General features: G+C 45.4%; 1 protein-coding gene across 1 annotated transcript in view; it reads right to left on the bottom strand.

Moving 5' to 3' along the window:
* The window catches only part of SLIT1 (slit guidance ligand 1), a 615,356-nt gene that overhangs the window by 125,880 nt on the left and 461,868 nt on the right, over positions 1–27,608 (bottom strand). Inside the window, exons 17-21 of the mRNA XM_089662084.1 lie at positions 23,931–24,005; positions 21,473–21,616; positions 17,486–17,629; positions 10,923–11,089; positions 7,451–7,583 (exon numbers count right to left, since the gene is read on the bottom strand). Coding sequence (XP_089518210.1) covers positions 7,451–7,583; positions 10,923–11,089; positions 17,486–17,629; positions 21,473–21,616; positions 23,931–24,005 — 663 coding nt within the window. The remainder of the gene's footprint in view (positions 1–7,450; positions 7,584–10,922; positions 11,090–17,485; positions 17,630–21,472; positions 21,617–23,930; positions 24,006–27,608) is intronic.

Below are 27,608 nucleotides of genomic sequence, written 5' to 3'. Positions count from 1 at the left end.
GATCAGAGGAGGCACAGGGCTGCAAACATGACACATCAGAGCTGCAGAACGAAGAGGGAGGAGATGGCTTTAATGCTGTAGCTCCCCCATAAAGATGCTCATAAATTGGGCTTTAGCCTGGGGTGGAGCTAGAGCCATTCCAAACCACCAAATGCACTGCACAGATTTGAATATGACAGAGTGTTATGTATACTGGGTCCCCTGGGGAACTAAAAAAAAGTATTTTCAACTTGTAATGATACTTCTTTAAGTGAAATATTGAAACTCTGGCATGCATACTTTGAGGTATGACATGGAACAAGTATGCACAACAAGAAAAATAAAATCAGAAGTTTCTTATCGGCATACTTTCTGTGGGTTAGTGGCTCGGAGTATTGAAGCTAGAGGGTCAAGATGACAGCCAGGCATCTTTAAAATTAGCAGTATGAAAAGTGTAGCGCCCTCTAGGTAGATACGATTTTTTGTGTTAAGTCAGAGGCTTGTTGGAAGACTGGGATGAGCCAGCCTGGGAGTGAGGCAGAGAGGTCACCTCAGTCAGGCTGGGAGACTCTACAGATCAGGGCTTCTGGAGTCCTCCAACCCTTCTAAAAACTGCTGGAACTTTCTGGAAGAGGGGCAGAGGAGGGGAAGTGGCCTGAATTTGCATGTTTAGGGGAACCTGGCCAATCCCTGGGCAGGAGGCCTGGTATGGTGACCGAGACAGCCCTTAAATGTGAAAGAGCCTGAACAGCGGGGGAGCTGTTGCTGGAGTCGGGTGGAACATGGACTGAAGGAAGGTGCTGGAGTGTGGAGACTTGGGGGGGGGCAACTAACAGGCTGGAGTAAACAGAAGGATCTCCACAGTACCAGTCTCCTAGGGAGGACAGCCTGTCAGCAGGGCAGGAGCCAGCCCATTGTAAGGTCTAAAGGAAGCTGCAAAAACCAAGCTACAGGAATAGGACAGTGCGAGTACTTCTACACCCTCTGGGCCACAAAAGGGAGAGGGCGGTCCAGTGCAAGACCCAACTAGTTCTCATCTGGGACTACTTCACGGTAGATTCAGTAGGGTTCACAGTAGGATCTGAGGTAGGATTCACAGTAGGGTCTGAGGAGGTACACCAAAGAAGACTCAGTGCTCCTTACTAAGATTGTTGCTGATTCTGATCCACATTTTTGCTAAAAAAAGTTGTCCTCAAAGTTTCTTGGGCGTCCCATTAACCCCTAGACCCCATCCAAGTTGTTAACCCTTAATAATAACCCCAAACTCAACCTCGAGGACTGTTTTACTTAGAGAAAGTGTGGAAATTGCGTTTTGCCTGGCTGGGCAGAGCTTAGAGGGACCCAGCAAAAACGTAGCGGCCCTCAAGAGGGTAGCGCTACAAAAGTATGTGATGGCAGCCTCCATGTGTTTCAGGAAAGGTTTCCTTTAACTCCTTCCTGCCTCAGAGCACCCTTTAAATAGTTCAGAATGCCTGGGGAGGTGGGAAGGATTGGCGATCATGTGACCACTGTCAAAGTGTCACCACGATCCGGTGCCCGCTGTGTCCTCCGGACACAGTGGAACACCGATCATCGGACAAAACCTCTGTACGAGGTCCCGATCATGTGATCACTGATTGGCCAATCAGTAGTCACATGCAGAGTACTCTGAGGCAAGAATGCAGCCAGAGAGGGGAAATGATTGCTTTTACAGCCTTTATGGGTGTAAAAGCAATCAATGTAAAAAAAAAATTTTCTTCACCCGCCACAAGTAGTACAGTGTCACCATGGTGACACTGTACTGCTAGGGTGACAGTATGTAAAAAAAAAAAAAAAAGATGTAGAAAAAATGTTTAGAAATTATAATTTTTGGTTATAAACTAATTTGGGTTATTTTTTTTTTACTAAAAATATAACGGAATACATTTTGGCCAAGATTTATGATGAAATACTATTTATTTGCTAAATATTATAAGAAAAACACTTTTTTTCAAAAATTTTGGATTTTTAATTTACATAGCAAAAAAAAATAAAAATCCCAGCGGTGAATAAATACCACCAAAATAAAGCTTTATCTGTCTCAAAAAAAATGCTAAAAAATTTATATAGGTACAGTGTTGCATGACCGCGCAATTGTCATTCAAAGTCTGAAAGCTGAAAATTGGCCTGGGGGGGGGGGGAAGGGGGTGAAAGTGTCTGAACTGGAAGGGGGTGACAGTGTCCGGAAAGGAAAGGGGTAAAAGTGTCCAGACTGGAAGGGGGTGAAAGTGTCCGGACCGGAAGGGGGGGAAAGCGTCCGGACCGGAAGGGGGGGAAAGCGTCCGGACCGGAAGGGGGGGAAAGCGTCCGGACCGGAAGGGGGGGAAAGCGTCCGGACCGGAAGGGGGGGAAAGCATCCGGACCGGAAGGGGGGGAAAGCGTCCGGACCGGAAGGGGGGGAAAGCGTCCGGACCGGAAGGGGGTGAAAGCGTCCGGACCGGAAGGGGGTGAAAGTGTCCGGACTGGGAGGGGGGGAAAGTGTCCAGACTGGAAGGGGGGGCAGTGTCCGGACTGGAAGGGGGGGGCAGTGTCCGGACTGGAAGGGGGGGGAAGTGTCCGGACAGGAAGGGGGTGAAAGTGTCCAGACTGGAAGGGGGTGAAAGTGTCCGGACAGGAAGGGGGTGAAAGTGTCCGGACAGGAAGGGGGTGAAAGTGTCCGGACAGGAAGGGGGTGAAAGTGTCCGGCCCGGAAGAAGGGGAAAGCGTCTGGACTGGAAGGGGGGGAAAGTGTCCGGACTGGAAGGGGGGGAAAGTGTCCGGACCGGAAGAAGGGGAAAGCGTCCGGACTGGAAGGGGGGGAAAGTGTCCGGACTGGAAGGGGGGGAAAGTGTCCGGACTGGAAGGGGGGGGGGGAAGGGGGGGAGTGTCTGGACTGGAAGAGGGGTGGAAGTGGTTAAACAATGGAAAAGAGTCATGACTGAAATTTCGCTAGCAGGTTTTAGGGCAGTACAGTGGCTAACACTCCTGCATTCTTGGTTCAAATCCCAACCTGGACGCTACCTGCATGGAGTCTGCATGCTCTCCCACACCCCAAAGACATCATGCTGGTAGATTCATTGGCTCTTTCCTACCTTTACCCTAGAATGTGTGCATCTAAGACTGGAGCCCAAAGCTGCCCATGAACTAGTGGAATTTCATTCAAAATATTTTGTTTTAATAACATTCCTTCCATTTTCTTATCATTAGTGGGGTCAAATCGATGTTCAATTTTTGACTGCAAATTCAAGGAGAAGGATGGCAAAATTTTTGTGGAAACGAACACATTCATAAAAGTGGACGTGGTTTCTCATTCAGGAAAGTCCATTTGTTCCAAAAGCAAAAGGGTAAAAGCAAAGGAAATTTCAAAGTCTTTTGAAATTACATTTGTCAAGTCATCAAATGTACGGAGGATTTTTGGATGAAAGTTCGTACTAACGTTCGTTCGCAAACTTTGGGTTTGTAATTTCCTTGAGGGTAGGGATGCATGTGAATGTACAGTATGTGAAGAGCTGTGAAAGTTCTTGCTGCTAAATAAATGCCTTTAATAAATAAATGGTAATAATCAGGGGCGGACTGGCCATTCGGGCACTGCCTGAGGCCCGGGGTCAGTAGGGGGCCCCATGAGATGCCCCTGATACCTTTCATATGCTTTTTTGGGTGTGGTTAGAGTGTTGGCGAGGGCACAGGGGCCCCAAGATTGCCTATTGCCTGTGGGCCCCATGAGTTGTCAGTCCGCCCCTCGTAACTATGTAGCTCTTTTTGGCATGTTATGTATATAATGTATCCAAATGGTAAATTTCCCCGCTCTACAATCTGCTCTTACTCTGGTTTCTATGAGCTCCGTCATAATTCAGAGAGAGGGCACGTCACAATAAAAAGTTATTGAAAAATCAATATTCTAGCAAGCTTTTTGTATCAGTGTGCAGAGTCAGGACAAGGGGTGGGAAGGAGGGGTGATTGCCCTTGGCGCTGTGGGGGGGTTGTGTTCGAAGGTTTGATTTGGAAGGGGGGATTTGTACTAGGAGAGTGGATATCTGTTAAGAAGGGGGGGGTTTGGAGGAGAGGATTTATGCTAATAGGGATGATTGAAGGGATTTGTGCTAGGAGAGTAAACTTGGGGGTGAGAAGTAGTGCTAGGAGAGGGGATTTGGGGGGGGGGTTATGCTGGGAGAGGAGGATTTGGAGGGTGGGGAGAGGATTTATGCTCAGAGGGGAAACTTGAGGGGTAGACGAGTTATGCTAGGAGGGGGGCTTTGGGGAGGGTGAGGATTTGAGCCAGGAGTAGCGATTTGGGGAGGGAGAGGATCTGAGCCAGGAGGGGGGATTTGGGGAGGGAGAGGATCTGAGCCAGGAGTGGGGATTTGGTGAGGAAGAGGATTTGAGCCAGGAGGAGGGATTTGGGGAGGGAGAGGATTTGAGCCAGGAGAAGGGATTTGGGGGAAGGAGAGGATCTGAGCCAGGAGGGGGGATTTGGGGAGGGAGAGGATCTGAGTCGGGGGGGGGGGGATTGGGGAGGGAGAGGATTTGAGCTGGGAGGGGGGATTTGGGGAGGGAGAGGATCTGAGCCAGGAGGGGGGATTTGGGGAGGGAGAGGATCTGAGCCAGGAGGGGGGATTTGGGAAGAAAGAGGATTTGAGCTGGGAGGGGGGATTTGGGAAGGGAGAGGATTTGAGCCGGGAGGGGGGATTTGGGGAGGAAGAGGATTTGAGCCGGGAGGGGGGATTTGGGGAGGAAGAGGATTTGAGCTGGGAGGGGGGATTTGGGAAGGGAGGGGATTTGGGGAGGGAGAGGACTTGTGCCAGGAGGGGGGATTTGGGGAGGGAGAGGACTTGAGCCGGGATGGGGGATTTAGAGAGGGAGAGGATTTGAGCCGGGAGGGGGGCTTTGGGGAGGGAGAGGATTTGTGCCAGGAGGGGGGATTTTGGGAGGGAGAGCTGGGAGGGGGGATTTGGAGAGGGAGAGGATTTGAGCCGGGAGGGGGGATTTGTACTGGAAGAGGGGAAATTTTTGTTTGGGGAGAACTTTGGCTTGCAAAGGGAATTTATTTTTAGGGGTTAAGTGTGAAAATTTATGCTCACTTTTTTTTTTGGGGGGGGGGGGGGGGTGAGTTGCTGACAAATAATAATTCGCCCTGGGTGCTAGATGACCTTGTCCCAACACAGTCTATGTGTTGTTGTGTATATTAGACAAGTTGATATTTTCCTAACTATCCCCTGTTGCTCCGCCATGCTTAATCAGATTCAAGCATTCGTTTCCAACTGTCATTTTCCCCCTACTGGTGGTTTTTCGGGGGGGGGGGGGGCATAGAACAGATCTTCCTCCAGATGAATGATAAATGGAGCAGATTATATGCAGTAAGAGTAACATTAGAGAGAACACTGGAACTGGATCTCATCTTTCATCCCCCCACATCAGTATGAGAAATGGGCCCCTAGTCCATATCTCTACTTCCTGCTGCCGGGGGAGCCTAGAAAATCAAAGTGAGAGGCTAAAGGGCTCCAAGGAGGATAAGAAATGACCCTTCATAAATCAGACTAAAGGAAAGGCGATTGTTTGGTCTACATGTGTACACTTATGGGAAACCTGTACTGGCAGAAATAGGAAGGTTGCCATTGTTGGTTTCCAACTAAAAAAAAATGGCAGTTGCTTGGCTGTTTCTGGCTTTAATGCCAAGTCACTGACCTGGAGCGAGTGGCAGCAGCTTAAATATGAACTTTGGGGGCCCCCTCCCCACAGCTAGGTTTAACTACTGGTTTTGTCTAGGGCAGGGTATTGAAGTAAAATTCATGGAGGTCTGGGTCAGAAAAGTTTGTTCCAGCAGAGGTCCTTCACATCACAGCCCCCCCCTCCTAGATCACATTCCCGTTCTTACATTACCTCAGTCCCCCCTGCATATCACAATCCCCCACCTTTAGATCACAGCCCTCACTTCACATCACAGTTACCCCTTCACAGTAGTCTTCTGAACCCCCCCTTCACATCATGGCTCCTCCCCTTCCCCAACAGTAGAGTCCTCTGCCCTGTACAGATCACCCCTCCCCCACATCAGTGCCCCCCTTCATCCCATCCCCACAGTAGTGTCCTCGTCTCTCCCCTTCACATCACTTCCCCATTCCATCCTTCACAGCCATGTCCTAGCCCATTAGCTCTCCTACTTCCCAGGGACACACAGTAGCATGGAGGGCGGGAGGCACAGCAGCACTGGATGATGGGGGCGGGAGATGCTCGAGCTAACTTTCCATATTAACAAGTTGGTGGTTGGTTTCTAGGACCGCCCTGTGTCCTTGCAACCAATCACCTGTCGGTTAACTTAAAAAGTTAACTTGGGCAGCTCTGGCTCCCACCCTCCGTCCAGCGCTGCTGTGCCTCCCGCCCTCCGCTCTGCTGTGAAAATGACAGTAGGGTGGGGGAAAGAGTCAGCTCCTACGTAGCAACCACTTCCGGTTCTGGATATGGGTCCGCACTGCAGTCCGCCATTTAGTGATTCCTGGTCTAGGAGGCGATAAATAAGATGACATACTTACCCTACTCTCAAACGCTTACCCTACAGCAAAAGGGGGAACCAGCTGCTGGGGGATCGAGGAATACGCTAAGCATACCAGCAAAGCTCTGGAGCTACGCACCACTTACAAACGGTAACATCAACTTTATTGTTCAGCACAAGCACAGACACTCCACCCAGGATTTGCTTTCATACATGTTTTACCCCCTAATGGAGCTTAAATATAGAGCACATGTGCTCTATGATTAAGCCCCACTAGGGGGTGGACAAGCTAGAATCAGGATCCAAGTTGGTGTGTCTGTGCTTGTACTGAACAATAAAGTTGATTTTATCCTTTGGAAGTGGCTCTAGAACTTTGCTGTTGTACTTACCTTCTTCTTCGCTCCCCCAGCAGTTGTGCTCTCCTCTGGAATGTGGTTGGGCCTTGGGGTCCCCTCATACAGTGCAGGACTGTTGGTTTGCACTGTACAATATGGCGTCAACTGGAGCTTTGAGGGATTGGTCACAAGAAGAGAAGGAAGCCTACAGGTGGGAGGAATAAGGTAAGTATAAACCCTCTTCATTATTCCCTAGGCAAAATCAGCAGATAACCATTGCAGTGAAGAGGTGGACCCACCACAATGGTCCTGATCTGCATTCTTCTTCTGGAGCGGGACTCAACACTACTGATGGGATTAGCATGACAGCCAGGAAACTAGTGTTTACAGAAGGAAAATTCAGCAACGGTATCCTATATATTTCTACCAGCAGGAGCGGACTGACCATTTGGAAACTCGGGCACTGCCCAAGGGCTTGGGGTCAGTATGGGGCCCCATGAGATGCCCCTGGTACCTTTTTCATAGGCTTTTTTGAGTTTGGGCAAGGACACAGGGGCCCCATGATCCCCTATTGCCCGGGGGCCCCATGAGTTGTCGGTCCGCCCCTGTCTACCAGTGGAAGTTTCCTTTACAGGACGCTTGGAATGATACTTACAGTTCGGTGACATTCTTCGGGATACCCTTTGGCAGTGACAATAGGTGTTTGTTGCTGCAGCGGACAACGGTGTCCAGGCAGGTACATTCCTGAGGACACAGAGGCTGTGGAGCACAACTCAGCTCCTCCTGACCTGTCCAATAAAACACAATATATAGAGACATTAGGGTGTGTGGAAAAACAGGGCATTCTTAGAAACTCTGAAGTTTTTATTGCTGCCCATTTCCTCCCTATGTACTGTAGACTCACCTTGAGTCCAAAAATAAAGATGTCACCACAACAAGAGGGTGGGTCTCACCTGTTCTGGTGAGAACTGTCTTTTTTCTGGAAATTCACATTTTGTAGAGTTTCTCTAATTTCCTGTTGTGTCTCCAGTGTAATGGGACCCATCTCACTATGACCACCATTGTAATGAGTCCCTTCTCCCACTGACCATCATTGTCATGGGACTGTTCTCCCAGTGACCACCAGTGTAATTAGACCCTTCTCCCTCTGAACACCATTGTCATTGGACCCTTCTCCCAGTAACCACCAGTGTAATCGGACCCTTCTCCCATTGACCACCAGTTCAACGGGTCCCTTCTCCCACTGCCCACCAGTGCAATAGGTTCCTTCTCCCACTGACCACCAGTGCAATGGGTCCCTTCATCCACTGACCACCAATGCAATGGGTTCCTTCTCCTGCCGACCACCAGTGTAATGAGATCCTTCTCCCTATGACCACCATTGTACTGGGTCCCTTCTCCCACTGACCACCATTGTCATGGGACCCTTCTCCCATTGACCATCAGTTCAACGGGTCCCTTCTCCCACTGCCCACCAGTACAATAGGTTCCTTCTCCCACTGACCACCAGTGCGATGGGTCCCTTCCTCCACTGACCACCAATGCAATGGGTTCCTTCTCCCACTGACCACCAGTGTAATGAGACCCTTCTCCCTATGACCACCATTGTAATGGGTCCCTTCTCCCACTGATCACCATTGTCATGGGACCCTTCTCCCAGTGGCCACCAGTTTAATGGGACCCATCTCCCACTGACCACCAGTGCAATGGGTCCCTTCTCCCACTGACCACCAGTACAATGGGTCCCTTCTCCCACTGAACACCAGTGCAATGGGTCCCTTCTCCCACTGAACACCAGTACAATGGGTCCCTTCTCTCACTGACCACCAGTGTAATGAGACCATTCTACCACTGAACACCATTGCATTGGGACCCCTCTGCCACTGACCACCAGTGTAATGGCATCCTTTTATACATTAGGTGTGGGTGGAGCCTCCCTCTAATTTCTTAACTAAGGCACCATCCCAAATGTCAATACCAGTATATGTGCAAACTCTCCCACATAAAAGTAGGGAGAACTGATTACAAAATGGACTTTAAATGTGCCCTAGTTGAAAAATGTACCATTACAAACAAATAAAATACAAAAATCTTTATTGTAATGACTGAAATACATTAAAATATAGGCATGGATCGTGACAAAGCAACTGTACTGTAAAACGCGTCGATCCTCTATGCCTGCATATATGTATTTACTATTTATGTAATGCTGACATGGCTTCTGGTGTACTTTGGTGCATACGTTTTAAATGTATTTCAATTATTGTAATAATGGCACCCTTCTCTCTCTGACCATCACTATAATAGGGCCCCTCTCCCAATGACCACAATTGTAAGGTGGTCCTTCTCCCACTGACTATCAAAATAATGGGACCCTTCTCTCTCTGACCATCACTATAATAGGGCCCCTCTCCCAATGACCACAATTGTAAGGTGGTCCTTTCCCCCACTGACCATCAAAGTGACAGGACCCTTCTCTCCCTGACCATCAATATAATAGGGCCCCTCTCCCAATGACCACAATTGTAAGGTGGTCCTTCTCCCACTGACCATCAAAATAATGGGACCCTTCTCTCCCTGACCATCAATATAATAGGGCCCCTCTCCCAATGACCACAATTGTAAGGTGGTCCTTTCCCCCACTGACCATCAAAGTGACAGGACCCTTCTCTCCCTGACCATCAATATAATAGGGCCCCTCTCCTAATGACCACAATTGTAAGGTGGTCCTTTCCCCCACTGACCACCAAAGTAACGGGACCCTTCTCGCCCTGACCATCAATATAATAGGGCCCCTCTCCCAATGATCACAGTTGTAAGGTGGTCCTTTCTCCCACTGACCACCAAAGTAATGGGACCCTTCTCTCCCTGACCATCAATATAATAGGACCCCTCTTCCAATGACCACAATTGTAAGGTGGTCATTCTCCCACTGACCATCAAAGTAATGACACCCTTCTCTCCCTGACCATCAATATAATAGGGCTCTTCTCCCAATGACCACAGTTGTAAAGTGGTCCTTTCCCCCACTGACCATCAAAGTGACAGGACCCTTCTCTCCCTGACCATCAATATAATTGGGCCCCTCTGCCAATGACCACAATTGTAAGGTGATCCTTCTCCCACTGACCACCAAAGTAACGGGACCCTTCTCTCCCTGACCATCAATATAATAGGGCCCCTCTCCCAATGATCACAGTTGTAAGGTGGTCCCTCTCCCACTGACCCAAGTAAGGGGGGGGGGGGGTACTTCATTGACCACCAAATCTAAGGAAGCTCTTCACTGACCACTGTTGCCTGAGCTGTAGATATAGTAAGTTTTAGCAGGGTTTCTGGGAGAACCAAACATGATTTCAAAAGACCCCTCCATGCTAAAAAAATTTTTGAGAAAGGCTGTTTCCAGGTAAGGTGGGTAACTTACCTGGGCCTAACAGCACTGTCATATGGAGAGTCCATAGCCCTGCGTAAGCTTCAGCTCCCATAGGTCATAGCTTACACAGTACCCTCCTTCCAGCGACTGAACAGCAGGGTAGTTAAAGGAAGATAAATCAATGCATACATGAAGGATTACACATAACTGATCCTGTTGCCTTGCATAGAAGCACGGAGATTTACTTTAAGAGTTAGGTTTTTCAAGAATTAAAAGATACTTTCATTGGGCAAAGTATAACAGGGTGTAGACCTCTTTGGATCCTGTCCTCCCACCCAGATGTTCCCAAGAAGCACTTTATGCCCATCATTCCTATTCACCAGCTAGAATACAAGGCCCATGGGGAGAAGCTGAGGGGTGGACTAGACTTGAGAGGAGGAGAAGGATAAGGCTTTTGTCTGTGGGTGCTGTCAACAGTGCCACCATGTACTGGAGACATTTTGGAGCTCTTACCCATGGGGGTAGTGAGGGTATACTCCCTACCAAAAGAAATAGACAGTCTGGTCCACCCCTAAAGGCGATCAGAAATAGAAGGGTCTGGAGTTCAGGAAAAAACGTTCTCCAGCAGACTTGAGGCATTATGGAAATGTAAAGAGGTGCCAGCTCATCTCATTCTTATGGGAAACCTTGGGCCATTGAATGGACAAGAAAAACTATGGAAGGTAATACAAAGCAGCCAATATAATTGACAACCAACCTTCTTCACATCTGAAGTCAGGGAAGGCCACATCCTGCAGCGGGATCTGGCGTAGGAAGTCCGGGTTCTGGCAGCGAGGGTTTCCCGTTACTATCTTCCTCCTTCTCAGCCAATCCCCGAGCCAGGCCAGCTGGCAGTTGCAGTTGAAAGGATTGGCCAGCAAGTTTCTGTCAAGATATAGAAGCACTGCATTAATGTAGTACTGGGAATTAATCATTTCTTCATCCACCTCTGAAAAAAAACAATCTTTAATGAAAGATTTTTAATTAACATCTATCTTATTCTAAAATTACCACAATTAAATTCAATTACGTGTTCATAATTAAAATTCATTGTGAGATCCAGTTTCTGCAATTTAACTGTGTGGATAAGGCTTAACACATATCTTTAGGTCTTTCAATATGCACTGATTCTCTCCTGAGGCTGCTGTTAGGTGCGGGTTGCTGACTGGCAGTTAATTGGAGATGGGGGGGTTGTCTGCATACGTAGACTTTCTCCCTTCATACATTTGACTCAAAAAAGAAAGCATGTGAACTACACATGGCCAAGCAGATTTTTCCATTTTTTGTAAAATGCAAGAATTAAAGTTCTATATGTATCCCAGTGCAACTATTCCAACCAATGCATAGAAAAAGCCTAAAAAACGAATCTACTGCAGGTGAAAGGAACTTGATTTGCAGAAGACATGAGCTCAAAAGAAACATTCTGGGCTGACATAACTACCACTTTAGTACCAAAGATGCAGTCCCAAATCTGGGGTGCCACCAAATCTTGCTTTCCGATTGTTCAAGCTCTGGAACAGCTTTCCTTTGTTAAACCCTAAGGTTCCTCCAGAGGGTTCTAGGGTTGCCCTGTGCAATGAGCAATTTCTTCTTCTCAGATATCAATGTCACCAATGATCTTTTAACTATCTATAAAGGAGGGTATTCATCCCAATGAAGCAGCATTGTCCTTATTGACCATTAAGCTACTGTACCATAAGCTGTAGATATAATGATCAGTAGGATTTCCCCAAGACCAGAAAGTAACTTCAAGAGTTCCTCCATGTAAAAAACATTGAGAAAGTTTGCTCTAGAACAGCCTTTCTCAACCGTTTTTCTTCACCAGATGAACCTTTAAAATGATTCTCATTTTAGAGTTCTGTAAGTATCCCAGTGCACCATTTCTATTATTCCAGCCAATACATAGAGAAAACCTTAAAAAGCTCATGTGTACTGCTACTGGATGTCTACTGCTAGAGAAAGTAATTTGGTTTGCCATAACATGAGTTCTAACAAAACAAATAGTTAGGGTTTTCTGGGATGATTTAAATACCACTCTAGTACCAAAGATGTGGCCCCAAATCTGGAGTACCACTAAATCTTTCTCCAAGAATGTTCAGGCTCTAGAACAGCTTTTCTCAACCAGGGTCCCGAGAATCCTAGGGTTCCTCCAGAGGTTTCTAGGGTTTCCTTGAGCAATGAGCAATTTCTGCCGCTCAGACACCAATGATCTTTTTAATGACTATAGATGTATGGAGCATTGAGAGAAATTGTACCCCATCGTTGGTATCATTGGGAGGAATTGTGCCCCATCATTGGTGTCAGTGGGGGGGAATTATGCACCACTGTTGGTATCAGTGGATGAAATAATGCCCCAAGGGCCAATTAATAGCAAGAAAATGGCCACATCTGGCCCTCGGGCCACAGTTTGGAGACCACTGTCCTAGAGGGAAATAGACTGTTCTTTTTGCAAAGGAATTTTTACTTTGCAAGGGGAGTACCACTAAATCGTGCTCCAAGAATGTTCAGGCTCTAGAACAGCTTTTCTCAACCAGGGTCCCGAGAATATTTAGGGTTCCCCCAGAGGTTTCTAGGGTTTCCTTGAGCAATGAGCAATTTCTGCCTCTCAGACACCAATGATCTTTTTAATGACTATAGATGTATGGAGCATTGAGAGAAATTGTGCCCCATCGCTGATATCATTGGGAGGAATTGTGCCCCATCATTGGTGTCAGTGGGGGGAATTATGCACCACTGTTGGTATCAGTGGATGAAATAATGCCCCAAGGGCCAATTAAAAGCAACCAAACGGCCACATCTGGCCCTCGGGCCACAGTTTGGAGACCACTGTCCTAGAGGGAAATAGACTGTTCATTTTGCAAAGGAATTTTTACTTTGCAAGGGGAGTACCACGAAATCGTGCTCCAAGAACGTTCAGGCTCTAGAACAGCTTTTCTCAACCAGGGTCCCGAGAATATTTAGGGTTCCTCCAGAGGTTTCTAGGGTTTCATGAGCAATGAGCAATTTCTGCCTCTCAGACACCAATGATCTTTTTAATGACTATAGATGTATGGAGCATTGTTCTCATTGACCATTAAGCTACTGTACCATGAACTGTAGGTATTACTATTACCAGGAGTTCCCCAAGACCATGTGAGAACAGCCTTTCTCAACAAAAAGTTAGAGCGTTCTGGGTTGACATAAATACCACTTTAGTAACAAGGATGGGATCAAAAATCTGGAGTACCACAAAATCTTGCTCTCTGAATGTTTAGGCTCTGGAACGGCTTTTCTCGACTAGGGTCCCAGGAAACCCTAGGGGTCCTCCAGAGGTTGCTAAGGGTTCCTTGAGCAATGAGCAATTTCTGCCTCTTAGGTAAGCAACCACTGACACCACTGAAACTATTTAGCTATCTCTAAGGAGGGTATTCTTCCCAATGACTACAAACGTAAGAAGCATTTCTCTGTAGATATAACTATTAGCAGGAGTTCTGGGAGACCAGACAGTGATTTCAAGGATTCCTCCATGTTAAAAGCATTGAGAAAGTTTGCTCTGGAACAGCCTTTCTCAACAAAAAGTTAGAGTGTTCTGGGCTGACATAAATACCACTTTAGTAACAAAGATGTGATCCCAAATCTGGAGTGCCACTAAATCTTGCTCTCCAAATGTTCAGGACCTGGAACAGCGTTTCTCAACCAGGGTCTCATGGAAACCTAGGGTTCCTCCAGAGGTTGATAGGGGATCCTTAAACAATGAGCAATTTCTGCCTCTCAGACAGACAATCTTCTCAATGAGTATTTTTCCTATTGACCGTTAAGCTACTGTACCATGAGCTGTAAATATAACTGTTACCAGGAGTTCCCCAAGATCAGAAAGTGATTTAAAGGGTTCCTCCATGTTAACAGCATTGAGAATGTTTGCTCTAGAAGAGCCTTTCTCAACAAAAAGTTAGAGTGTTCTGGGCTGACATAAATACCACTTTAGTAACAAAGATGTGATCCCAAATCTGGAGTGCCACTAAATCTTGCTCTCCAAATGTTCAGGACCTGGAACAGTGTTTCTCAACCAGGGTCTCATGGAAACCTAGGGTTCCTCCAGAGGTTGATAGGGGATCCTTAAACAATGAGCAATTTCTGCCTCTCAGACAGACAATCTTCTCAATGAGTATTTTTACTATTGACCGTTAAGCTACTGTACCATGAGCTGTAAATATAACTGTTACCAGGAGTTCCCCAAGATCAAAAAGTGATTTCAAGGGTTCCTCCATGTTAACAGCATTGAGAAAGTTTGCTCTAGAAGAGCCTTTCTCAACAAAAAGTTAGAGTGTTCTGGGCTGACATAAATACCACTTTAGTAACAAAGATGTGATCCCAAATCTGGAGTGCCACTAAATCTTGCTCTCCAAATGTTCAGGACCTGGAACAGTGTTTCTCAACCAGGGACTCATGGAAACCTAGGGTTCCTCCAGAGGTTGATAGGGGATCCTTAAGCAATGAGCAATTTCTGCCTCTCAGACAATCTTCTCAATGAATATTTTTACTATTGACCGTTAAGCTACTGTACCATGAGCTGTAAATATAACTGTTACCAGGAGTTCCCCAAGATCAGAAAGTGATTTCAAGGGTTCCTCCATGTTAACAGCATTGAGAAAGTTTGCTCTTGAAGAGCCTTTCTCAACCTTTTTGCAGCAGAAGAACCCCTAGAATAATTCTCAGGTCTCAAGGAAAAATTTATTAAAACCAATTTATCGGGCAGTCATGAGGGAAAAAGCCCCTTACATTGGTGAATGCCAACAAACAGGTAAAATGATAAATCTGTCATGTAACTATACACAGTAACAACCTGCGCTAGGAGCAACGTGAATGGTAAAGGAGCAGCTGACAAGAACGTTGGAGACAAACAATTAATAATGAATAACAAGATGCAGCGCTAATTACCAAATAGTCAATATGCTAAGGGAAATATATATTCCCAAGAACAATAACTGGAATGTCAAAAAAAAAAGTGCAAGTATTATAAAATGCAGTTCTCAGAATAAGTCCATATGGTGCAGCTGGAAGTCCCAAAATCCATGAGTCGAAAGAGGTAGAAGTGCTTGAGAAAGAAGGAATCCTCCACCATCGACCAGCACACATAGCCTCTTGCTGGAAAGAATGACTGCAAATCAAGCGGCCAAAAAGCGTGTATGATATATTTTGGTGGCTGAGGATCCCAACAGATCTCTTCACCGTTTTCCTTTCTGCTACAGCTTACTCCAAGGCGTAAAGCCAAATGGATGACCTAATAATCCCAGATGTATATTGTAAGAACTAACATAAAGGGAAGAGCTATTACAGCACACAACCACTCGCTTTCTTCTTCTTTAAGGGCCTTTTAGCCCAATTTTATTTAAAGGAAAGTTCTGTACAATATGTTTCCACCATCAATACAAATTAAACAAATATTCAGCCTCCTGGCTCTCTCAGGTATACAGCTAGCAGCCCCTTCATGCTCTGGCTCCAACCTCTCCTAGGTTGAGTCCTCCTGACTCCTGGGCAATGACCTTCTGTCTGCCGGGGTGGAGCCTAGAACCATGGTTTGGCCTCTAGAAAAAGTCCTGCACGTACCTGTGCAATTATTGTGCTGGGGGTTCTGAAAACATGGACCCAGGATTGGAGATTTCATCCCTCCCAATTCACTTTGAAGATTCACTTCCCAAGATTTCTCCAGGCCCCAAGTCCCAAAACGGGCTTTACGAACCAACGAGGAAACTGACAAACCAGTTTCCTCTGCATTAAGTAAACCGCATGGAGCCCCTCAACCTGTAGAGTTGAGAATCCTGGGTTATAGCCTTGATTTAGACCGTGGCAGGATACCGCACTGCCACAATATATACAAAGAAGAGCAGTACCATTCATAGTGTAGTAATTTTGAAAAACCAGAATTTAATAAAAGCATTGCACTTACAAAACAGCGAACAGTGTTCAGCATATGAGATATCAACAGGTGTTTCCAACCCACAAGATGGCCGCGATCCGCGATGCAATGATGTCATACGCCGTTGCTCCACCCAAAAAAAGACGTCATTATGGGCGTTGCCAAAGGCGTTCATAGTGCATTATATATTGGGTGGAGCTACGGCGTATTCTGAGAACTGCATCTTATAATACTTGCACTTTATTTTTTGACATTCAAGTTATTGTTCTAGGGATTATATTGTCCCTTAGCATACTGAATATTTGGTAACTAGCGATAATTCTGTCATACTGATGGTTTTGCCAAATAGCATTTCATTGGAACTATGCAGGCACCATCAAATGGGATATCAATCAGCTACAGCTCAAGGAATCCCCAGCAACTTCGGGAAGAACCAGGGGCGGACTGACAACTCATGGGGCCCCCAGGCAATAGGGGATCATGGGGCCTCTGTGTCCTCGCCAACACTCAAACCACACCCAAAAAAGCCTATGAAAAGGTACCAGGGGCATCTCATGGGGCCCCCTACTGACCCTGAGCCCTCGGGCAGTGCCCCAGCACCCGAAATGGTCAGTCCGCCCCTGGGAGGAACCCTGGTTGAGAATGGCTACATTACAAACTAATTATAAACTATTGTACTACTAGCATTGGGTGCCCACCCCCCTTGTATATATTGTCCCAGCTAGATAGCCAATGAATCACTTTCACTTGGAAGTCAACTGAGGAAACTGGTTGTGTTTAACCCTTCACTCTTTGGATGTGTGTAATATGTCCAAAGAGCTAATCTAGTTAAAGCCCACCTGTGCCCAGATTATAGATATTAACATATTTATATAATTGTAACTAGCAGTAGAACAGCTTTAAAACAAGTCATCCCTGACCTCAGTAGCTGCATGTACTGTGAATTCATCACATCAAACTCTAAGTGTGGGTCTACGTAGAAGCTGTGCTTTCAGTGTTTCGGCTGAGAACTTTTATACATTTTTCCACAATGCTTGGACCTACGTAAGTGAATGGGGGCATGTTTAAAAGTGCTTTTATTGCTTGTTCAGAGAGACAATTGACTGTGAATAACAGGTTCACTTTGATAGTGTTCTGTGTGCCAAAGACTGTAGCAGGCTCTGCAGTTTGCCTGATGATACATATTGTCAGATCTCAAAAATGGCCCCCATGGAAGTTAATGTTCATATGGCTATAAAAACATGGCAAACAAAAGCATCCTTCAAAGAACACTCAATGGACTAATCTGTGAGAACTCTATGTATGGGGTCTATGTTGCCTACTTAGCTAATCCTATTCCTAACCGGTTGCTCTTTCCTTCTTACCTCCAACTAATGTCTACTTACAGCGTGGAGAGAGACTGCAGTGTGTCAAAGGCTCCTGGAGTGATTGTGCTGATCTGATTGTCGTACAGGGACAAGAGGCGAACGTTCCTGAGGCCGGTGAAGCTATCATTGTGCACACAGCTGACCCGGTTATTTCTGAGCATCCTGTGAAGCAGAAATCACAAGCACAGCAATGAGCTTCATTTTGTGAATGACCTGGATTGTAAATTGAATTGAGAGCGACATGCTGCCTTAACCAGAAACAAATTAGCCATTTGCTTCTAATGTTCATTCATGTGCAGTCCTGCCGTGCAGGCTCGCAGTTTAACACACAACTGTCCAGTAATGTCTAGTAGTGGTTAGTCACATTCAACTTGACTTGTTCTGTAATGTTAAAAACATTTATCCAAGCCACTTTTTATTGTTCTGTAATGTTGAAGACGTTTCATAGCTTATCCGAGCCACTTCTTCAGTTCTATTGAAGAAGTGGTTTGGACAGTTGGAACTGAATAAGTTGTTAGGAAAATTAGTTCTAATGGTACAAGCCACTTAGAAATGAAGAAGTGGCTTGAGTAAGCTATTAAATGTCTTCACCAATACAAAACAATAGGAAGTGGCTTGGACATTTGCAACCAAAAAAGTGGCTTGGAAAATTAGAACTGAAGAAGTGGCCTGGACAATTGGAACTGAATAGATTGCTTGGCTAAGCTATTTAGTGCCTTCAACATGACAGAACAAGAGAAAGTGGCCTGGACAATCAGAATCAAAGAAGTGGGCGGGACAATCAGAACTGAAGAAGTGGCCTGGACAAACAGAATCAAACAAGTGGGCGGGACAATCAGAACTGAAGAAGTGGCCTGGACAAACAGAATCAAAGAAGTGGGCGGGACAATCAGAACTGAAGAAGTGGCCTGGACAAAGAGAATCAAAGAAGTGGGCGGGACAATCAGAACTGAAGAAGTGGCCTGGACAAAGAGAATCAAAGAAGTTGGCGGGACAATCAGAACTGAAGAAGTGGCCTGGACAATTAGAATCAAAGAAGTGGGCGGGACAATCAGTACTGAAGAAGTGGCCTGGACAATTTGAATCAAAGAAGTGGATGGGACAATCAGAACTGAAGAAGTGGCCTGGACAATTTGAATCAAAGAAGTGGATGGGACAATCAGAACTGAAGAAGTGGCCTGGACAATTAGAACTGAATAGATTGCTTGGATATGCTAGTTAGTGCCTTCAAAATTACAGAACAAGAAAAAGTGGCCTGGACAATCAGAATCAAAGAAGTGGGCGGGACAATCAGAACTGAAGAAGTGGCCTGGACAATTTGAATCAAAGAAGTGGCCTGGACAATTAGAACTGAAGAAGTGGCCTGGACAATTGGAACTGAATAGATTGCTTGGATAAGCTAGTTAGTGCCTTCAACATTACAGAACAAGAGAAAGTGGCCTGGACAAACAGAATCAAAGAAGTGGGCGGGACAATCAGAACTGAGGAAGTGGCCTGGACAATCAGAATCAAAGAAGTGGATGGGACAATCGGAACTGAAGAAGTGGCCTGGACAAACAGAATCAAAGAAGTGGATGGGACAATCGGAACTGAAGAAGTGGCCTGGACAATTAGGACTGAATAGATTTCTTGAATAAGCTAGTTAGTGTCTTCAACATTACAGAACAAAAGATAGTGGCCTGGACAAATAGAATCAAAGACGTGGACGGGACAATCAGAACTGAAGAAGTGGCCTTTTTTCAGTCAAGGCACCCTTTAAAATGATGCACAATCTCAAGGTACGCCATTCTGAAATGTAAAAAACAAAACTAATAGTTTTACATAATGCAGAAATATCCACACATGTAGGACACCCAACGTTAGAGGTGATTTATTCCTACACAACACACCTTTGCACACTGATACTGTCTAGTATTCCAGTGTTTCTCTTCTCCCTCAGTTTCTCACTCACACAGAGCTAATGTCACCCCAGTGCTAATGGAAAGGGGCCAGGGTGGGGCAAACAAGGATGCTATGTTGGTGTCCAACATCTTCCTTATCAACTAATGACATCATTGGCGGTAAGGATGCCGGCAGCTAGAAGCGCACAATGAAAACCTGTGGCTTTGTGTAAATAAAAGGCAGGCTTGATCTATCCACTGGCTTGTATCCAATTTTAGGTGTTTTTCCAAGGCACCCCTGAGGAAACCTAAAGGCACCTCAAGATGCATGGGCACCCTGGTTGCAAAAGGCTGGCCTGGACAGATGTACTGGACAATTAGAACTGAAGAAATAGCTTGGATAAGCTAGGAAGCGCCTTCGACATTACAGAACAAGAGGAAGTGGCCTGGACAAATAGAATCAAAGAAGTGGACGGGACAATCAGAAATGAAGAATATGCCCAGACAATTAGAACTGATGAAATTGCTTGGATAGGCTATGAAACACCCTCAATATTACAGAACAGAAAGAAGTGACCTGGGCAAATAGAACTGAAGAACTGGCTTGGACAATTAGAACCGAAGAAGTGGCCTGGGCAATCAGAACCAAACTGGTCTGGACAATCAAAACTGAAAAAGTGGCTTGGGCAATTAGAAACAAAGCAGTGGCATCGACAATTAGAACTGAATAAATTGCTTTGATAAGCAAGGAAGTACCTTCAACATTTCAGAACAAGAGGAAGTGACTTGAACAGATAGAATTGAAGAACTGACCTGGACAATTAGAACTGAAGAAATTGCTTATATAAGCTACGAAGTGCCTTCAACATTACAGAACAAGAGGAAGTTGCCTGGATAAATAGAACTGAAGAAGTGGCTTGGACAATCAGAACAATAAGAAGTGCCTTCAACATTACAAAACAAGAGGAATTGGCCTAAACAAACAGAATTGAAGAGGTGGCCCGGGCAAACAGAACTGAAAAAGTATTCTGGACAGGTAGAACTGAAGAAATAGCTTGCATAAACTAGGAAGTGCCTTCAACATTACAGAACAAGAGGAAGTGGCCTGAACAAATAGAACTGAAGAAGTGGCTTGGACAATTAGATCCAAAGAATTAGCCTGGGCAATGAGCAATAAAAAAGTGGCCTGGACAATTAGAACTGCATAGAACTGCAGAAGTTGCTTAGATAAGCTAGGAAGTGCCTTCAACATTCCAGAACAAGAGGAAATGGCCTGAACAATGGAGTTGTTAAAGTGGCCTGGACAATTAGAACTGAAGAAATTGCTTGGATAAGCTATGAATTGCCTCTCAACATTACAGAACAAGAGGAAGTTGACTGGATAAATAGAGCTGAAGAAGTGGCTTGGACAATGAGAAGTGAAGAATAGGCTTGGACAATCATAACTGAAGAAGTGGCCTGGACAATCAGAACAATAAGAAGTGGCTTGGACAATTAGAAGTGAAGAATAGGCTTGGACAATCATAACTGAAGAAGTGGCCCGGATAATTAGAGCTGAAGATTTTGCTTAGATAAGCTTCAAAATTTCTTCAACATTACAGAACAAGCGGAGGTGCTCTAGACAACAAGAACTGAAGAATTGGAGAATTAAAACTGCAGAAGTGACCTGGACAAGTTACAAAACATCTTCAACGCTACAGAACAAGTAAAGCTGAACATGACTAATTACTACTAGAAATACCATGACCTGGAAAAATAAGAACCTTCACAGGCATATGTTCAGTAATGTATACATGCTAAATATAAGCAGCAGAATACAATTTTCCATCTATAGCATGACCTTCCACGTTTATATTCCATTATGTACAAAACTGGAACTTCTTTATAAGGTCTTGTGTTGATGGTCTTTGGAATTGTGTCGATGGTTTCAGCTTGACATCAGTTTGAGATCATTCAGAATTCATTGACAGGTGCATTTGACCTGCAGTTGATGTCCTGCAGACCTGCAGTTGACCTTCTGGTTATGCAACCCCAATAGACTTGTATGAAAATGGAAAACCCACTTGACTACTGTCAACAAAGGCCCTTAATATTTATAATGAACAAATCATTTTTCTCTACTCACAGCGTCCTCAGCCCTTCCAGACCGCGGAACATGGCACTACGCACTGACTCCAGGTGATTGGCTGTCAGGTGTAATTCGCTCACTGACGCTGCCCCTTCAAATGCTCCATCTTCAATTTCGGAGATCTTGTTGTTGCTCAGGTTGCTGGAAGACACATTTATACAAATGGTAGAATTAAAGGAGGTCTATACTCAGGCAACCCCATGTAGCTGTGGTGAATCTATTTTTTAAGTATCTCCTGTCTGGCATTTGTGAAAAAATATTAGTAGAGAGAATTAGTAAGCTGCTGTGAGCTTTCAATATATAACCATTCTTTCTTTCGCAAGTATTTTATTAAATGAGATAAAAAGTAACATTAGACATATCAGATGACTAAATAAATGAGGTCTCACATATATTGCATTACTCTGGTTACAGGAGAGCAAAAGAATATACAGAGATAAAACAGAATCCACAGATATATTGGTAATAAAAAGATTACAGGAAGTCTAAGGGGGTCGCTTGTGCCCATCCCCCGCATCCAGATCCCACTGATGTATGAGACTTAGAAATAGGCAATATAGCCATTTTGTTGCATAAAATCATCCGAAATACCTTATACATACCAGAATTATGGCTATGAGGGTCTTTATCTTTTTAAAGGAAAACTGTCACTCTGTCTTTCCCTACCGTAGCAGTGGAAAGGCTCACACACTTTGCAACAGGGAAATGCTTACTCCTAGAAGTGAGACTAGGGGTGGGCGTCCAATGGATGCAGCTTCCGGGAAACTAGCCAGCATGGGAATGGAAACAAAGCGGGGAGTATTTCAGCCAGACTTCAGAGGGAAAGAACTTGGTCTACATGTGTGGCATCTACAATAATTAATATCTGATAAGTTTGAAGGTTTCCCTGGCGACCTGGATGGTACTACCCAAGGTAGGGCATGCTCTGAGCTCAGTGCAGGTGTAAAGTTGAGGAAAGCCAAGGCAAACCTATGGCTAGGTTATTAGAATCATCCAACTCCATACATACCCAGTGTTTAGCAGCCCAGTTACAGCAGTCTGCTATTCTGGCTACAGGGGATGCTTGACAGTATGGAGTATTCAGTAGGCCCATGCCTCCCCTCAGTTTAGAAAAATATAGAAGATGCATCTTTAACCTGGGTATTTTATCAGTTATCAATATTTAAAATCTGATTAATTTATATGAACCTAATGGGGTCCCTAGTCTGCATGGTCACTTTATTGGAAAAGGTTATCCTTTAAAGGGGGAACCTCACTACCCCCTCCCTTCTATTTTTACCCCCTCTTGTACCTCTATAGCAGGGTTTTGCACAGAAAACATATACATCCAGCTATCCAGTATTGTTCTTTAGGGATCTGCTCCTCAACACCAAGATCTGAGCTGCCATCTTCTTCTGACATCATCGGGGAGGGGGGTTTTGGTCTTTTGTAATTGTCCTAGTTCCTGCAGCTGCCCCCTGAAGCGGCTGGCTTTAAAAACACTAAGAGACAGCCTCCCAAATTATGCAATTCCGAGCATGTGCAGAAGAGTACCCCGCACCCTCCTGTGATGGATGATGTGTGCATCCCATGAGCCTGCGAGCAATGTACGAAGAGAATGCAGGAAGTGTTGGAAGGCGGCCCCCAAAAAAATACCCAAGTAAGTAATAAAAAATATCTAAATGGTACAGAGGAAAGAGAAAGTGGTTGGGTAGGGTGAAGGTCTATTTAATGCACCTATAAACTGCATATATCCATATATCTTGGAAGTATAACTTATGTAGCACCCTCCTACTTAGGCTGCTAGGCAAATTTAGTTTTTGGCTCCTTCAGTAATCAAGGAAGCAGGAGATTGTTTTGGCTGATCTGTTCAGGGTTTCACAGGCTGGGAGTTTGATTGCTTCCGTCTGCCTCTAGAAGAAGTTTCTAGTGCTTAGGGAGGTAGAATTCAAATGGCCAGCCTGAATATTGATCAGGTCTAGCCAATCTTTGGGGAGCTGCACCCAGATGGTGGTTGGGCAACTGATAAATAGTCTGGAGCCCTGAAAAGATTTCCCCCAGCAAGTAGAATTCCAAGCCTCAGGAGGCTATTGCCCCTGAGGCAGCCTATGGATTGTGTCCCCCAGAATTGATTCCTGATGACTGTGAGCTTTTGTGATATAAATGACAGAGGTGGCTTGGTCTGAGACTGTTCTCAGAGGGTTCCAGATACTGGACATTCACAGCAGTGTCCAGGACCTTGAGCTTAGAGAAGAGTGTCCTCCTGTACTGTGCAGTGTTCCTGAGATTGTACTGGATATCAATAGCTGTGCAGTGGTGCAGGGTAGCCACAGACCTCATGGTTTTGGATTGTCCAATATTCACAGTTCCTCAAGGAGAAGATTGTTCTCCCTCTGCTGGTTGCTAATCTTTTTGACGTATCCCATGTATTGTTTGGGAAAGAACCAGGTAATAACTGAGGTAGTGGTACACTTACATCTTCTTGAGGTGTGGAAGTTTCTTGAAGAGACCAGTGGTTTCCAGATTTGAGATCTCATTATTGTTCAGACGCCTAGGTCAGAATACAAAATACTGTGTTATCCAATAGTACATTAGGAGATAAAAGCATGAATAAATAAATACAGGGCTGGCTCCCTCCCCTCCATTTTAAAATACTCGGAAGCTTGAGAGACAATTATCACCTGTTTTTCCCAGTGGAGAGTAGACAATATGGAGACATCAACAATAACTTTTCCCTTCTACATAATGCAGAAAGGCACACCAGCTTCCATACAGCAATCAACTACAGTTTCTCCATAGGATTTCAGTTTTCTTTGGGTTTCTATGACACGTGTAGAGGGAATGTGGTCACACACCCAAGAACCAAGACTGAAATCTATGCTTGAGTGGATGTACAATGCAACCCACAGGAGTTGAGTATTCTTCAGATCTCTATGACAACATGTGTACAGGAAATGTGGTCAAACACCCAGGAACCTGAAATCTCTGTTTGAGTGAACGTATGATGCAACCCACAGGAGTTGAGTTTTCTTTGGGTTTCTATGACACATGTAGAAGAAATTATTATACAAGATTTACCGTATTTTTCGCACCATAAGACGCACTTTTTTCCCCCCAAAAAAGGGGGGAAAATGTCAGTGCGTCTTATGGAGCGAATATGGAGCGGCCGGTCCGGTATTTCCACTGCCGCCGTGTCAGAATACCGGGCCGGCCGCTCAGCTCTACAGCGGGACCTTCTAGAGATGACTGCTGACCTTTGGGGAGGGGGGGGGGAGCGGGTACCTGAATTTGACAGATACCCGCTCCCACTTCCGTGGAGTTGTTCTTTCATCTTACCCGTTCCTCTATCCAGCGGCGCGGTCTTCCCGGCTTCTGTAGTGTGGGCATGACAGCCGGGTGCCAAGTGCGCATGCGCAGGAAGCGGTGCTTTTTGTGAATGGTAAGGCGGCACCTGGGACACATGACAGATCCCAGAAGCCGCCGGACCAATCACAAAGCGCAAGTGCTTCTCGCTCATGCGCACTGGGCACCCGGCTGTCATGCCGAGCGCCATTACAGAAGCCGGGAAGACAGCGCGCCGCTGGATAGAGGAACAGGTAAGATGAAAGAACAACTCCGCGGAAGTGGGAGAGGGTATCTGTCAAATTCAGGTACCTCCCCCTCCTCCCCAAAGGTCAGCAGTCATCCCCTGTACTATCCACAGTCTCTGGTCATCCCTGTGCTGTCCGCAGTCTCTGGTCATCCCTGTGCTGTCCGCAGTCTCTGGTCATCCCTGTGCTCTCCGCAGTCTCTGGTCATCCCTGTGCTCTCCGCAGTCTCTGGTCATCCCTGTACTGTGTCCGCAGTCTCTGGTCATCTCCTGTACTGTGTCCGCAGTCTCTGGTCATCTCCTGTACTGTGTCCGCAGTCTCTGGTCATCCCTGTACTGTGTCCGCAGTCTCTGGTCATCCCCTGCACTGTGTCCGCAGTCTCTGGTCATCTGTCTCTGGTCATCTCCTGTACTATGTCTGCAGTCTCCGGTCATCTCCTGTACTATGTCTGCAGTCTCCGGTCATCTCCTGTACTGTGTCCGCAGTCTCTGGTCATCTCCTGTACTATGTCCGCAGTCTCTGGTCATCTCCTGTACTGTGTCCGCAGTCTCTGGTCATCTCCTGTACTGTGTCCGCAGTCCATTAGTTCAGAATTTTTTTTTCCTGTTTTCTGCCTCTAAAACCTAGGTGCGTCTTATGGAGCGAAAAATACGGTATATAGCGCCAACAGTTTGCGCAGTGCTTTACAATGTGAGGGCAAACAGTACAGTTACAATACAATTCAATACAGGAGGAATCAGAAGGCCCTGCTTGTCAGAGCTTACAATCTAAAATATGGTTAAACACCCAAGAACAAAAACTGAAATCTCTGCTTGAGTGGATGGACAATGCAACCCATAGAAGTTGAGTTTTCTTTGGGTATGACATGTGTAAAGGATATGTGGTCCCACACCCAAGAACCAAGACTGAAATCTCTGCTTAACTGGATGTACGATGGAACCGATAGGAGTTGAGTTTTCTATAACGTGTCAAAGGAAATGTGGTCACACATCCGAGAACCAAGACTGAAATCTCTGCTTGACTGGATGTACGATGCAACCGACAGGAGTTGAGTTTTCTATAACGTGTCAAAGGAAATGTGGTCCCACACCCAAGAACCAAGACTGACTGGCTGGGCCAGACCGCAGAGAGTGGAGGAGTGAGGAGGAATTGCTGAAGTCTGACACCACTGACAAGCAGGACTGATAATACTGCGAGCAGACGGACCCGAGTGCTGTCATCACACAGGGGCCCCTCTGTAGAAAGACTATCCTGACCGAGGCCACGGATCGGGTGAGAGAGCTCTATACTCAAATCACTTAAGTTGCAAATGACATTGCTAAGTTCAGATACTTTCTTCTCAGTTCAGCATCCTTTGTTTCACCAGTTATTGCGTTAAGGCCTAGATAGGCAGGCCAATTCAACCTTGTGACCTACTAATTATTACACTCTCAACAAAACACAGGATTCTGTGTTATGCACACTGCAGATCAAGTTACATTAGTGCATTACATTATTACTTCAGTTTGCCACCCCTTTAAAAAGGAATTGACCCCTTCTAAAGTTTGCTTCCGACCTTTCCTTAATCCCAGCTTAATCTCAGATTTCACTCTGTGTGTGCTAAATAAATGCTATTCAAATTCAACATCATTTAAACGAGAAGTTCACTTTCCTTTGTGTTCACTCCCTATTAAAGGAAGTCCTACCTTTGCCTCAAGCAGGATTTAAATTCTCATGCGCACCAACTAGGGCCCTATCGAGCGCGCAGAAGATTGGAAACATCAGTTTAAAGGGACATTGACATATCCTCTTTTCTTTTCCTTCGCAGCCCTCATGCACACTTGACGTTTTAATAACGTTGGTAACATTAGCTGTGTAAATGTAAAGTTTTTTTTACCGCGTTTTGCCACGTTTTTCAGCATTAGAGCATTTTTGCAGCTAAAAAAAACTCCTCTAGAAGCCCACTAGTTTTGTTTTTTTTTCTGCCAAAAAATGTCCCAGCCAAAAAACGTTGATTACAGCCTATGTGTGCATGGACACATAGAATAACATGCAGGGGAGTTTATTGACTGTAGAAAAAAATGTCAAACGCCAAAAACTGCAGCTGTAAACAGGTCAAGTGTCCACAAGGGCTCAGAGTTAAACCCAGCTACCAGTAACTAAGAGGCCAAACGTGAGTTAGTCTGGCCATTTGATAGCTTCCTTTCAGCTCACTTGGGAAGGAACATCTCAGAGCCATGGCTACTGTTTAAATTCTGATTTGCAGGACATCTAAAATTGATTGGAGCTGTGTTGTGTTGCAACTCTTCCTAGACTCTTAGAATGTTAGCCATTATTCTATGCACATATCTTCTTCAAAACTGTGTGTAAGTCTACTTTATGGTTGCCACCAGGGGTTTCTCCTGGTTAAAGGCCTAAGGTGGTGTCAGCAGGGGGTTGGACTTCCAAGGCAGGCTCAGGAGATACAGGGAAACCATAAAATACTCAGCGGTCCTCAAGGTGGGTAGTATTAAAACTATGGGCACTTTTAGCGACTGTAAAATTTAAAAAACAGTGGGATTGATTTACTAAAGGCAGATAGACTG

Source organism: Staurois parvus, unplaced genomic scaffold (assembly GCF_062004578.1).
Source record: "Staurois parvus isolate SC_StPar_1 unplaced genomic scaffold, SC_StPar_1.0 ptg001428l, whole genome shotgun sequence".
Lineage (NCBI taxonomy): Eukaryota > Metazoa > Chordata > Amphibia > Anura > Ranidae > Staurois > Staurois parvus.
This window is presented reverse-complemented; position numbering and strand designations above follow the sequence as displayed.